At 42.3% G+C, this 14,212-nt stretch overlaps 1 protein-coding gene across 3 annotated transcripts in view; it reads left to right on the forward strand.

Annotated features, from left to right (window-relative positions):
- The window catches only part of LOC140210129 (complement component receptor 1-like protein), a 62,023-nt gene that overhangs the window by 19,443 nt on the left and 28,368 nt on the right, over positions 1-14,212 (forward strand). For all 3 annotated transcript variants that reach the window (XM_072278991.1, XM_072278990.1, XM_072278992.1), the window contains exons 7-12: positions 2,641-2,829; positions 3,347-3,440; positions 5,166-5,239; positions 7,607-7,789; positions 9,919-10,104; positions 13,826-14,014. In XM_072278991.1, the coding sequence (XP_072135092.1) occupies positions 2,641-2,829; positions 3,347-3,440; positions 5,166-5,239; positions 7,607-7,789; positions 9,919-10,104; positions 13,826-14,014 (915 nt within the window). The remainder of the gene's footprint in view (positions 1-2,640; positions 2,830-3,346; positions 3,441-5,165; positions 5,240-7,606; positions 7,790-9,918; positions 10,105-13,825; positions 14,015-14,212) is intronic.

Here is a 14,212-nt window from a genome sequence, read left to right on the forward strand (position 1 = left end):
TTTCACCTTTAACCCATGACCTGTGGTTGTAGTCTCACCCAGCTTCAGCAGAAAAAGCCTGCTTGCATTTACCCAATCTGTACCCCTTGTAATATATATCAAATCTCCTGTCAGTGTTCTACATTCTAGGGTATAAAATCCTAATCTATTTAATTGTTACATCCAGATCCACCAGACTCAGCAACATCCTTGAAAATTTTCTCTGTACTCCTTCAATCTTATTTACATTATAACTGTATGTAGGTGACCAAAACTACACGCAGTACTCCAAACTGGGCCTCACCAACATCTATACAACTTCAACATAGCATCCCATCTCCTGTACTCAGTACTTTGATCTGTGAAAGGCAATGTGCCAAAAGCTTTCTTTACAACTCTACGTACCTGTTCTGTGACTTTCAATGAATTACGGAGCTATATTTCCAGATCTTGTTGTTCTACCAGCTCATCAATTTGGATAATATTGTGACTGCTGTACATTTGGTCCTGTGAGAGTTAGTTAGAGCATTATTGTGACAACAATGAAATTACAGTGCCGCTCTATTCAGTGCAAAACAACATACCGGGAATTCAGTTATTGAAAACACAATGATGAAATTTAAATTAATATCTGAGTTATTTATAATGACTTCTAAGTTACAACTGAAATAAAAACAAACCACTCTAAAAATAAGAGAAACAGTGTCTGCCCTATTCAAGTGTTGCACGTGCCCATCTGATAAAACACGATGATTAAGCATAAAATCACGTCAAGTATTATGCCCATCCACTTCACTTGGAGATTGTCCATGGTGCCTGTGGACAATGTGTGGGTGTGTCATTGTTCAGTTGTATGACAGCCCTGGGGAGAAAGCTGTTTTTCAGTCTGAATGCCTGTGCAGGGATGTTTCTGTATCATCTGCAGGATGTACTGGGTGGGATGAGCCCATCACGATTTTGTGAGACAGCGTAGATATCGTCATTTGTAGATGGTTTCCATATCAGGTAGTTGTGTCCCACTGATGTTCTGTGCAGTCCTGATCATTCATTGAAGTGCTTTTTGGTCGATCCTGCTGCAACTAGTCTGCCACACTATCATGCAGTAGGTCAGTATACTCTCAATTACACTTGATAAGGGTTTAACCAGCAGCTTTTGGGGCATATTTGCTCTTTTTAAACTCCTAAGCGAGAACAGGCATTGCTGAGTCTTCATTACTATCAAGGAGGTGTTGGTGGACCAAGAGAGCTCCTCTGTGATGTTCACTCCCAAGAACTTAAAGCTGGAGACCCTTTCCACTGCTTTGCCACTTTGTGTAGTGGAACATGTTCATATTTTCATGATTTCCTGAAATCAATAGTCATTGTTGCCCTGACCCCCATAGTGATGAAATGTTTTGAACGGCTTGTCAAGCCTCATATCACAGCTAGCCTCCCCTCATCACTGGATCCTCTAAAGTTTGCTTATCGTCCAACGCTCTACGGAGGATGCAATATCCACCACACTGCACACAGTTCTCTCTCACTTGGACAACAAGGACATTTATGCCAGAATCCTGTACATTGATTTCAGTTCAGTGTTCAATACCATCATCCCGCAGAGACTAGTGGAGAAACTGCTGCTGCTTGGCCTTAACGCTGCCATGTGTCGCTGGATTCTGGATTTCTTGACAGAGAGACCACAGTCAGTCCGTGTTGGTAGGAACATCTCTGATTTCATCACACTGAGCACTGGATCCCCACAAGGCTGTGTGCTTAGCCCATTGCTGTTTACACTGCTAACACATGACTGTGCAGCCAGATTCAAGGAGAACCTGATCATTAAATTTGCTGATGATACCACAGTGTAGTCTAACAGTCAGTGTCAGGACTGTGTCCTCAGGTATCAAGGTTGACTGGTTCGTTGTTATCCCTGTCAAACTGAACAAAGAAGTTTCGCTGCTCAGCTAGTGTGGTGTCGCTGGTTGCAGAGGAGGAGGACTTTCCTTTATAGTCAGTGAGGGACCTAATGTCTAATAACAGTGATAACTCAGAGTTTGCAGAGAAAACACTGTTAGTTGCTTCTGTACTTGTATTCATATTGTTGACTTTATTTCCTGAATAGTATATTTCAATATTTGGTTTGACCAAGCCAAAAAATGGCCTCAAAGAACGCCAGTAAGTTTGTCAAACACGACCTGCCCTTTCCGAATCAATGCTGCGTCTGTCTAATGGAACCACTCCTTTCTAAATGTTTCGCTATTTCTTCCTTAATGACAGCTTCAAGCATTTTCCCGACTACAGATGTTAAGCCAAATGGCCTATAGTTGGTCGTCTTTTGCCTGCATCCCTTTTTTAAAAAGTGGCATGACATCTGCTGTCTTTCAATCCACCGGGACCTGCCCAGAGTCGAGAGAATTTTAGTAAATGGTTACCAACATGTCTACTATAACCTCCGCCAATTCTCTCAGCACCCTGGGGTGCATCCCATCAGGACCAGGGGACTTATCTACCTTCAAGCCCCCTAGTTTGCTCATCACTATCTCTTTAGTGACAGTGGTTTTATCGAGGTCTTCACCTCCCATTGAACTGGATGCAAGGAAAATAGCTTAACTGAGTCTTTTCCAGGTATGCATCTCTTAAGCTAGTTTTGGTAAATTAAAAAAGCTAATTCTTTTTTTCAAGGGAAATGTAACAGGCCACCAGGATTGGAAAATGGCTCACCAGCAGATAAGTATCGTCAGCAGGAAAAGTTTCCAAGTGGATCCAAGGTCTTTTACGTATGCAACCCCGGTTACACTACTACTCAATTCACTCCCAACTATATTACTTGTAATGAAGGTGTTTGGGAACCATTACAAGCCACCTGTACACGTAAGTACTCAATAACTAATCCTTTCTCACTCAATAACTTTTCTCATTTTGCAACTTGCATCTCTACTCAGTCCCCATCCTCTCCAGGACTGAAGTAAGTTAGCTGGTGTGTGGTTCATGGGAGTCAGGAACTTCCTGATGCAAATCTAGTTCTTAAGTGTGCTCCTCTGCCTTTTAGACACAAGAATGAAAATCTACTAATCTGAGTTTAATTCTCAGTGAGAAAAAGCAAATTGAAATTTTGGAAGAGCTCATTTTATGAACAATAACAGATATTAATCTAATGGGGGTAAAGTGCCACTGTAATTTCCTGAGGAGTTTAATGTCTTGAATAAGTTAAATTGCTCACTTTAAAATTAAATTAATCTTTATTTTACTTTGAAATTAAATAATATTTAGAACGATCTGGAAAAAGTGTGCATCAGTTTCGTGTTTCTCTTACATTTCAGTGAATTGTATTGTAAAGGTATATCAACACTTCGTAACATCCTGGCTTCTCTCCCCTTTTTTTGTTCAGCAAAGATCTGTGGAAGTCCAGGGGAAATTACGAATGGGTATTACGAGGGTGACAATACTTTTGGAAGTAAGATTACATTTTATTGTGCTGAAGGGTGAGTATTCACGTACTTGATTGAAAGAAAAGAGTTGAGTTAATATTTCAGTTTACAAATTATTGCAATAGTGTTCCTTATCAGCATCAGAACAGGAGGTGGTGGCAAAACCGAGAAGCTGGACAGCATATGGGATTAGCTGTTGGAAAGGAGTGGGTAAGGGTGGTACATTAACAGGAGTACTTGGACAGCTACATGATAGAGCAGAGGCTGCCAGTCTCGGGTCCATGGACCCCTTGGTTCATGGTAGGGGTCCGTGGCATACAAAGGGTTGGGAACTCCTGGTTTAGAGGGATATGGGCCAAACACAGGGATATGGGATGAGCTTAGATGGGCACCTTGACCAGCATGAGACAGTCATGCCAAGAGCCTGCATTCAAGATTCAAGATTATTTAATGTCATTTCCAGTACACAAGTCTAAAGGAGAATGAAATAATTGTTCCTCCAGATCTGATGCAGCACCAAATAAAAACCTACATTAAGATAATGAACCCAATACAAAATTACAACAAATATAAATACATAAGATAGTTTCTATGCATAGATTGTGTGTCCGTAGAGTAATGGTACAGCAGTGTCTGCACATCAGCTGACAGACAGGAAATGATAAAGCAGTGGTGTTTGGAGGTGTGGCGGGGTGGTCTCGATAGGGGAGTTGTTGATCAGCTTTACTGCTCCGTGCCTATCTCCCCATCTCATACTGCTGTTGAACAACTTCACCTGCAGGATGACAACTCCATCACTCTCTCACAGGCAATGGAGAAAAGCAATAAACACTGACCTTCCCAGAGTTGCTAATATCCAATAATTGGGAAATTGTGGTTGGCATATTACTTTAAAACATCGGTAACCTGGGTTCAATTCTCACTGCTGTGTGTAAAGAGTTTGTACATTCTCCCCAGGACTGCATGGATTTCCTCCAGGTGCTCCGATTTCCTCCCATGTTCCAAAGATGTACGGGTTAGTAGGTTGATTGGACGGGTGGCTGTAATTGAGCAGCCAGGGCTGTTCCTAAATAAAATTAATAAATAAATGACATCCCCTGTTTTGCTGCTGTTGAGCACCTCAGTGTGAGTGTCTCCATTTGTACTTTGTGACATTTGTCCAACTTGGCCACTCGGCTCCTGTAAGTGTCATGGATTTGTTACCATTGGGAAGTCGGTTGTCTGATTCAAACAAATTTTACACCTGCTTGTGGATGTTAGTCCCTTCATAGTTAAACTGAATGAGGATCACGAGATTTTGCAGGTGCTGAAATTCCTGAGCAACACACACAAAATGCTGGAGGAGCTCAGCAGGTCAGGCAATATCTGAAGGATAAACAGTTGATGTTTTGGGCTGAGACTTTTTATTAGATCTAGTGGAGGGTTTGTATCTACTCAGATGCTACCTGACCTGCTGAGTTTCTCCAGTATTTTCTGTGTTAACCTGAATTCATTCTGTCACATGGTCTCTTGAAATGTAAATGAAAAGTTAGCATTAAATTCATGCCAATATTTTCCTACATTAGGAGAAATATTGGCACTGATCTTGGATGGCAGTGGTGCAATTCACTCAATTAATGTTCTTCCATCTAACAATGTAACTACACATTTTCCTCTTTACTTTTAAAGTCCTATGCTAATAAATTTCAAATTAATAGAATATAATTTGTAAGTCTCTTCTGATAACTTTGCTTTAATTTTAAACTTCTGAGATTTTTTAAAATTTTGTCGCCTCTTTAGATATACTCTGGTGGGTAGAGGTTACCGGTTGTGTGAAGTTGATGGATGGGGTGGCCAGGTACCTACATGTGAAGGTGAGCAGAGATTCAGAAACGAGTTTAATATCAGTGGCATAGTCTGCCAAAGGGTTTCAGCTTGAAATGTCAACCGTATTTTTTTCCATGGATGTTGCCTGGCCTGCTGAGTGAGTCCCTCCAGTACTTTGTGTGTGTGTGTGTGTGTATATATATATATATATATATATATATATGTATAAATATAATTACATTAAGTAAGTAGTGTAAAATGAAATAAAAGTGAGGTTCATTGTCCATTCAGAAATCTAATGGTGGTGGAGATGATGGGCTGAAACTACAGTATCATGCCCTCAGTACTGGTCAACAATCTGAGGCCATTAGCCATCTAGCTGTGACTGATGCTCTTTTACTGGGCGCCTTTATTTCTCGCTTCCTATTCTGTTATTATTCCCCTTCAGAGTACCTTTTGCTCTCCGGTTTAGAAGCATGCGGTGTTCTTTCTAGCCTTTCATTGCTCTCTGGTGTTTGAGTGGGATTGGGAAGGAGCTTTCTATAATGGTGCTGGCTGTTCTACAGGACCCAATGTGGACAATGTTGTGTGCGAATGTTGTTTCCCTGGAGGGTGGCAGGTGAAGGAGGGAGGGGATGGGAGAATAGTCATAGTCATACTTTATTGATCCCAAGGGAAATTGGTTTTTGTTACAGTTGCACCATAACTAATTAAATAGTAATAAAACCATAAATAATTACCTAGTAATATGTAAATTATGCCAGTAAATTATGAAATAAGTCCAGGACCAGCCTATTGGCTCAGGGTGTCTGACCCTCCCAAGGGAGGAGTTGTAAAGTTTGATGGCCACAGGCAAGAATGACTTCCTATGACGCTCTGTGTTGCATCTCGGTAGAATGAGTCTCTGGCTGAATGTACTCCTGTGCCCACCCAGTACATTATGTAGTGGATGGGAGACATTGTCCAAGATGGCATGCAACTTGGACAGCATCCTCTTTTCAGACACCACCGTGAGAGAGTCCAGTTCCATCCCCACAACATCACTGGCCTTACCAATGAGTTTGTTGATTCTGTTGGTGTCTGCTACCCTCAGCCTACTGCCCCAGCACACAACAGCAAACATGATCGCACTGGCCACCACAGACTCATAGAACATCCTCAGCATCGTCCGACAGATGTGAAAGGACCTCAGTCTCCTCAGGAAATAGAGGTGGCTCTGACCCTTCTTGTAGACAGCCTCAGTGTTCTTTGACCAGTCCAGTTTATTGTCAATACGTAGCCCCCGGTATTTGTAATCCTCCACCATGTCCACACTGACCCCCGGGATGGAAACAGAGGTCACCGGTACCTTAGCTCTCCTCAGGTCTACCACCAGCTCCTTAGTCTTTTTCACATTAAGCTGCAGATAATTCTGCTCACACCATGTGACAAAGTTTCCTACCGTAGCCCTGTACTCAGCCTCATCTCCCTTGCTGATGTATCAGACTATGGCAGAGTCATCAGAAAACTTCTGAAGATGACAAAACTCTGTGCAGTAGTTGAAGTCCCAGGTGTAAATGGTGAAGAGAAAGGGAGACAAGACAGTCCCCTGTGGAACCCCAGTGCTGCTGATCACTCTGTCGGACACACAGTGTTGCAAGCACACGTACTGTGATCTGCCAGTCAGGTAATCAAGAATCCATGACATCAGGAAAGCATCCACCTGCATCGCTATCAGCTTCTCCCCCAGCAGAGCAGGGCGGATGGTGTTGAGTGCACTGGAGAAGTCAAAAAACATGACCCTCACAGTGAATGCCAAGTTTGTGAGAGGTAGATACACTTGGTCATAAGGGTCTGACTGTGTATCGGAGAGGATGAAGACGCCTGTACCTAATCCTGATGAAGGAAATGTAAACTGTTTAATCCTCTCCATGGATGCTGCCTGACCTGCTAACCTCCTCCAGAATTTTCTGTGTGTCACTTTAAATTTCCAGTATCCGCAGAATCTCTTCTGTTTGTCACTAACGTAATACAGACATCTTTGGACTGTGGAAAGAGACTGGAGGTCCTGAAGGAAACCCACTCAGTCACAGGGACAACGTAACAAACTCTTTACTGACAGCGACAGAATTGAATCCCGATTGATGACGTTGTAACGTATTATATTGACCACTGTGCTGCTGTGTATGTGTCTGTACCCCGGGGATCAGTTGGTCTAAGTTTACAGTGGGTGCCAAGATTGTGAAGGGTGGATACATGGTCATGGGGGTTTGAATGTGCAATGGAGAGGATGGGATTTGCCTGTATTCTGAAGCGCTACATTGCAATAGAGTGCTGTTGAACTTTTACTGACTTGGTTTGATTTTTAACCATGAAGTTAAAGGTGTGTTGTGATGGTCTGCTCTGGGCATTAACTAAAGTGTATCTGTTGCCAGTTGTTAAGTGTCCTGACATTCCGGCCATTGAGAATGGAAGAATATCAAGGCCTTCTGCAGAGTCATGGGAATACGGAATGGTGGCCACAGTTTCATGCCTTGGCGGCTACTCATTGATTGGTGAACGTAAGCTTACCTGTAAAAGTGATGGAAGTTGGAATCATCCCTTTCCAAAGTGCCAAGGTACTGAACTAAAAATGAAACCTGTTTTAATTACCATTTTAAACATATTTAGTGTTTTAGTTTTATATTTTTCCATGCGGTCAGCTCAGCTCCATTGATGGAAATATACACTGATTTTCCAGTGGGCGAAATGAGTCAGTTTTCTAGCACTATGTTCTTCTGGCTTGTTTAAACTGAATCCCATAAAACAACTCTTTCTCCAAGCTACTGTTAATATTGGAGATCTGTCAGAGCAAAACAGAGAACAGTCTAAACATGAGAGATTGTGCAGATGCTGGAAATCCAGAGTAAGGCACTCAAAATGGTGGAGGAATTCTGAAGGTGATCGCAGCATCTACGGAGAGGAACAAAGAACACACTGTTTGTTACACTCTGTAGATCTCCAGTATTAAAAGTATTTTATTTTTTTTAAAAAACCCACAAAAGCCAGCTACTTGGGTGGCATCTGAGAAATTTTGGTTGATGACTTCATCAGAATGGGAAAAGTTAGAGGTAAGTGGGCTTCAAATGAAAGCATCAGGGTGATGGAGAAGGGCTTTGGTTGGGTAGAATGACTAAAACAATAAAGACAATATACTGCTCTCCACAGGTATCGTTCACTCTGTGATTACTTTGACCATTTATCCCGCCTCACTCTTACTCCTGCCAGCAGCCCAGGTGCTACACTTGCCCAATCCAGACCCCAAACTTGTTTCCAGCTGAGGCAGCACTTCACTTGTGAATCTATTGAGGTTGCCTACTATATCAGGTGCTCCCGGCGTGGTCTTCTCTGAATTGGTGAGACCTGGTGTAGATCAGGGGACTGCTCTGTCAAGCACCTCTACTCTATCCACAAAAAGCAGAATTTCCTGGTGGCCAACCATTTTAATTCCAATTCCCATTCTGGGATGTCAGTCCGTGGTCGCCACTTCTGCCACAATGAGGCCACTCTCAGGTTGGAGCAACAACACCTCATAGTCTGTTGAGGTAAACTTCAACCTGATGGCATGAACTTTGATTTCTCCAACTTCTGGTAATTTTCTTCAGCTCGACCAGCTGCTCAAATTTTCAGCAATCCAAGTGCACTGTTTTTCTAATGGTATGACAACCAGAACTGGGCATTACTTCAAGTGTGAGGCAACCAGATTTGCCCGCACTAAGAGGGTTTTTCCACTGGTGGTTTGCTGGTCATTACAAGTTGCTTCACTCTCGAGTGTTCCCTTATTATGAAGGGTTTCCCACTCACCTGGAGTCTGATCTGTCTCCCAGGTTGGATGTGTTACTGTTTCATGTAGTTCTGACTAATTTAATATCCACTTCCCCATCAGAAGTAGGATCTGCAGTTACTAGGAATCTGAAATAAAACTGGAAAATGCTTGACACACCCTGTGTATCAGGCATCAGTGGGAAGGGTGACAGTTATCAGGGTTATAATGAGTAGAATGGGTATGGAGAGGATGTTTCTAATAATGGGTGAGTATAGGACCAGAGGGCACAGCTATACAATAGAAAGACATCCCTTTCGAACAGAGGTGGGGAGGTTCCTTATGGAGTGGTGAATTTGTGCATTTCTTTGCCACAGACAGCAGTGGAGGCTAATTCACTGAGTATATTTAAATCAGAGATTGATGGGTTCTTGATTAGTAAAGGCATCACAGGTTATGGGGAGTAGGCAGGAGAATGGAGTTGAGAGAGATAATAAATCAGCCAGGAATGCTGGAGCAGACTCGACCTATTTCTGCTCCTATATCATATGGTCTTATATTAGTGGTGAAAGGTAAGCATCTAGTTGTCAGGGCAATGCACTGAGTAGTTTCGGTGAAGATTGAACAGGATAGAAGCAGGTTAGGTTTTTGGGAAAGGGCAGCATGTCCATGAATGTGGAGGGGTGGCATTTCCTCTCAGCAGCTCTGAGGACTCTCAGTGAGGTCCAGCAGCAGAGCACAAAGTTACAGTGGGCATTCTGATTGAACGGTCTGCATCCGCACAAGATGCTGCTTCGTGATCTGTTTTAGTTTAGCCAAGTGTTTTTGTGCCTTTAAGTACTTTGAATTTAAGATTAAAACTTTCTTGTTCCTATTTTATTCATGTTGTAAATGCTTTATAATGCATATGGATGCCTAACAGCAAGAAGTTCTTTATTTTACCAGATGTTAAATGTCCGCTTCCGGATTTTCCTGGCAATGTTATCGTGGCATCGCCATACAAATCTACTTATAAATATCAGGATCAAATCATTTTCCAGTGTAAAGAAGGTTATGAGATGGAGGGTGATGGTCTCAGTGTATGTGGAGAGGACAGCAATTTTTCACCCCCACCACCCAGCTGCACACCACGTGAGTAAACATTTCCAGAAATAGAGGGTAAAACTGGATCTGAATTAAGAGGCAGTATGATTTTTTTTAAAAATGTGTTTTGGTGACCGTTTACCTGCTACTCTTCACTCCAACAAACTTTTAAAAATTCAGCTTCTGAGATTAAAGAATAAAATGGTTATAGGTTATGTTTCAAAATGAGACCTATCATTGCTTTTATGTCACAAAAATGCAGATTGGAAACAAAATACCACAGATGCTGGAAATCCAAAGTGCACATGGCATCTGTGAAGAAAGAAATAGCAAAGTTTTGGGCCTGTAACCAAGGTATAAACAGTGGTATGTCACAGAGATATAACCAGAACTTCAGCATTTAGCAGTTCCTAGAGGACTTGGGTTAAGGGGGAAGTTTGACCGGTTAGGACTTTAGACACTGGAGAGCAGGGAGAATGAGGGGAGATAGAGGTATATAAAACAATCAATAGGTTATAGATTTGGGAACAGCTTCTTTCTAACTGTGAAAAGGCTGCTGAACAGATCCTGACCCGGATCTGGGCCGTACCCTCCAAATATCCGGACCTGCCTCTCGGTTTTTTTGCAACACCTTACTTTCCCTTTTCTATTTTCTGTTTATGATCTATAATTTAAATTTTTACTATTTACTATCGATTTGTACTCCAGGGAGTGCGAAGATTGCAGTGAAGATTGTACGCTCTAGTATTAATTGTTTGGGGACAATAAAGTAAAGTAAAGTAAAGATAGGGTAAGTGCAAGCAGGATTTTTCCAATGAAGATTGGGTGAGGTTTTCCACTTTGGGAGAGTGTGCAGAGGAGGTGTACCAGGATACTGTCTGGACTAGAGGGCATCTGCAATAATGAGAAATTGGACAAACGGGTTGTTTTTTTTTTCTTGGACCAGTGGATGTTAATAGAGGTATATAAGATTATGAGAGCGACAGATAGAGTAGACGTACAGTATCTTTTCAGCCGGGATTGAAACGTCTGATACAAGAGGGCATGCATTTAAATTCAAAGGAAGTTATTTCAAAGGAGATGTTAGAGTCAATATTTTTTACACAGATTGTTGGCTGTCTGTGTTGTTGGTAGAGGAAGAAACATGAGGGACTTTTAAGAGATGTTTAGATAGGAACATGAATATGAGGAAAATGGAGAGACATGGACAGATGGGATTGGTTTAATTGCGTTGACGGGACAGTTCCTGTGCTATACTGTTGTCTGTTCTATGGGACCAGAACTGGAGATCGTAGTTTAAGGATGAAAGGTGAAATAGTTCAGGAAAGCTTTTTTCCACTGAGGGTGGTGAGGGTTGGTAACGAGCTGCCAGCAGAAGTGGTGGATGTAGGTTTGATTTCAACAGTTAAGAGAAGTTTGGGCAAGTACTTGGATGGGCAGGGTATAGAGGGCTAACGGTCAGGTGCAGGTCAGTGGGAATACACAGAAGATTAGTTCACCATGAACTAGATAGGCTGAAGGGCCTGTTTGTGTCTATGACCCTGACGCTATACTGTGTATGGTTCGAATGAGGGAAGTAAAGGAATGATTGCACCATGTTGTGCCATGTTGGAGTTTGCAAATTTCCTCCCCTGTCACTCTTGCAGGTTTACATGCACATACCCCAGTTCCTTTGCAAGATGGAAGTGAAAGTACTGTAGACAAATTGTCAGCTAGAAGTAGAGTGGGCACGCAGACATGAGCAACTGGACGGTCTATTCTTTTTCCTACTTGTAGTTTCCCGCTGTAAAAAGCTATCGATAAGTGAGTAGGCAAAGATCTGATCCATGGAATGAGTCAAGTTTTTTTTTATGTTTACTTTCAAATAGAATACGATTCAGTTGAATTTGGGGGATGAAATGAAAGTTTTGTATTTCTCTTCTGATGTGTCCATTAACTCTGAAATTCTTAAATATTTCTGGTGTAATAAGGAAATAACAAGTGGGATAGAGAGAGGAGAACCGGTGGATGTTGTGTACTTGGATGTTCAGCAGGCCTTTGACAAGGGTCCACACATGAGGCTGCTGGTAAGAGCCCAAGATGTCACAGGAAAGATGCCAGACTGGATCAAGCATTGGCTGACTGGCGAGAGGCAAAGAATGGGAATGAAGTGTGCTTTTTCTGATGGGCGCAAGTGACTGGTGGTGCTCCACGGGGTCACTTCTCTTTTTGTCTTTGGATGACAAAATTGATGGCTTTGAGGCGAAGTTTATGTACAATATGAAGATGGGTGGAAGGACAGGTAATACTGAGGAAGCCGGAGGCTGCAGAAGGACTTGGGCAGATCAGGAGAATGGCAAAGAAGTGGAAGATGGAATACAGTGTTAGGAAGTATACGGTCATGCACTTTGGCAGAAAAACAAAAGTGAAGACTCTTTTCTAAGCAAGCAGAGAATTCAAAAATCTGAGGTGCAAAGGTAATGCAATTGAATTGATTTTATTTCTTCCATCCTTCACATTCATGAGGAGTAAAAATCTTTATGTTACATCTCCGTCTAAATGTGCAATCATAGTAATTTATAATAAATACAGCAGTGAATGTAGCATAGAACTACACTCAATTCAGTGTGAGTTAATCATTCTGATGGCCTGGTGGAAGAAGCTGTCCTGGAGGTTGTTGGTCCTGGCTTTTATGCTGCGGTACCGTTTCCTGGATGGTAGCAGCTGGTACAGATTGTGGTTAGGGTGACTTGGGGCGCCAATGAACCTACGGGCCCTTTTTACACACCCGTCTTTGTAAATGTCCTGAATCATGGGAAGTTCACAACTACAGATGCACTGGGCTGTCCGCACCACTCTCTTTGTAAAAAGCATTCTGGCATTGGTGTCCTTATGCTCCAGTTGTTCCGGTACGATGTGGAGAGCAATAGAGATAGCAGCCTCAGTTGATCTGTTTGCGTTGTAGGCAAACTACTCAGTCCCCTCTTACAAATCATCAATGTAAATGGTAAACAGCTGCAGGCCCAGCACCGACCCCTGTGGCACCCCACTCACCATTGACTGCTAACCGGAGAAACACCCATTTATACCAACTCTTTGCCTTCTATTGGTTAACCAATCCACTATCCATGATAATACACTTCCTCCGACCCCATGCATCAGTGTCTTATTTATTAAGTCTCTTGTGCGGCACCTTATCGAACGCCTTCTGGAAATCCAAGTATACGATATCCAGCTGTTCCCCTCTATCCACTGCACTCATTATGTCCTCTAAGAACTCCAGTAAGTTTGTCAAACACGACCTGCCCTTTCTGAATCCATGCTGCGTCTGTCTATTGGAACCACTCCTTTCTAAATGTTTTGCTATTTCTTCCTTAATGACAGCTTCAAGCATTTTCCCAACTACAGATGTTAAGGTAACTGGCCTTTAGTTACTCGTCTATTGCCTACATCTTTTTTTAAAAAGTGGCGTGTCATTTGCTGTCTTTCAATCCACCGGGACCTGCCCAGAGTCTAGAGAATTTTAGTAAATGATTACGAAAGTGTCTATTGTAACCTCTGCCAATTCTCTCAGCACCCTGGGATGCATCCCATCAGGACCAAGGGACTTTTCTGCCTTCAGGCCCCCTAGTTGGGTCATCACTATCTCTTTAGTGATAGTGGTTTTATCGAGGTCCTCACCTCCCATTGAACTGGATGCAAGGAAAACAGCTTAACTGAGTCTTTTCCAGGCATGCATGTCTTAAGCTAGTTTTGGTAAATTAAAAAGGCTAATTCTTTTTCTTTCAAGGAAAATGTAACAGGCCACCAGGATTGGAAAATGGCTTACTAGAAGATAAGTATCGTCAGCAGGAAACGTTTGCAAGTGGATCCAAGGTCTTTTACGTATGTAACCCTGGTTACACTTTCCTTCAATTCACTCCCAAATATATTACTTGTAATGAAGGTGTTTGGGAACCATTACGAGCCACCTGTACACGTAAGTACTCAATAACTAATCCTTTCTCACTCAATAACTTTTCTCATTTTTGCTACCTGCGTCTTTTCTCAGTCCCCATCCTCTCCAGGACTGAAGTAAGTTAGCTGTTGTGTGGTTCATGGGAGTCAGGAACTTCCTGATATAAGTCTTAATTCTCAAGTGTGCTCCTCTGCCTTTAGACACAAAAGTTAAAATCTG

The sequence above is a fragment of the Mobula birostris genome, chromosome 14 (assembly GCF_030028105.1).
Source record: "Mobula birostris isolate sMobBir1 chromosome 14, sMobBir1.hap1, whole genome shotgun sequence".
Classification (NCBI taxonomy): domain Eukaryota; kingdom Metazoa; phylum Chordata; class Chondrichthyes; order Myliobatiformes; family Myliobatidae; genus Mobula; species Mobula birostris.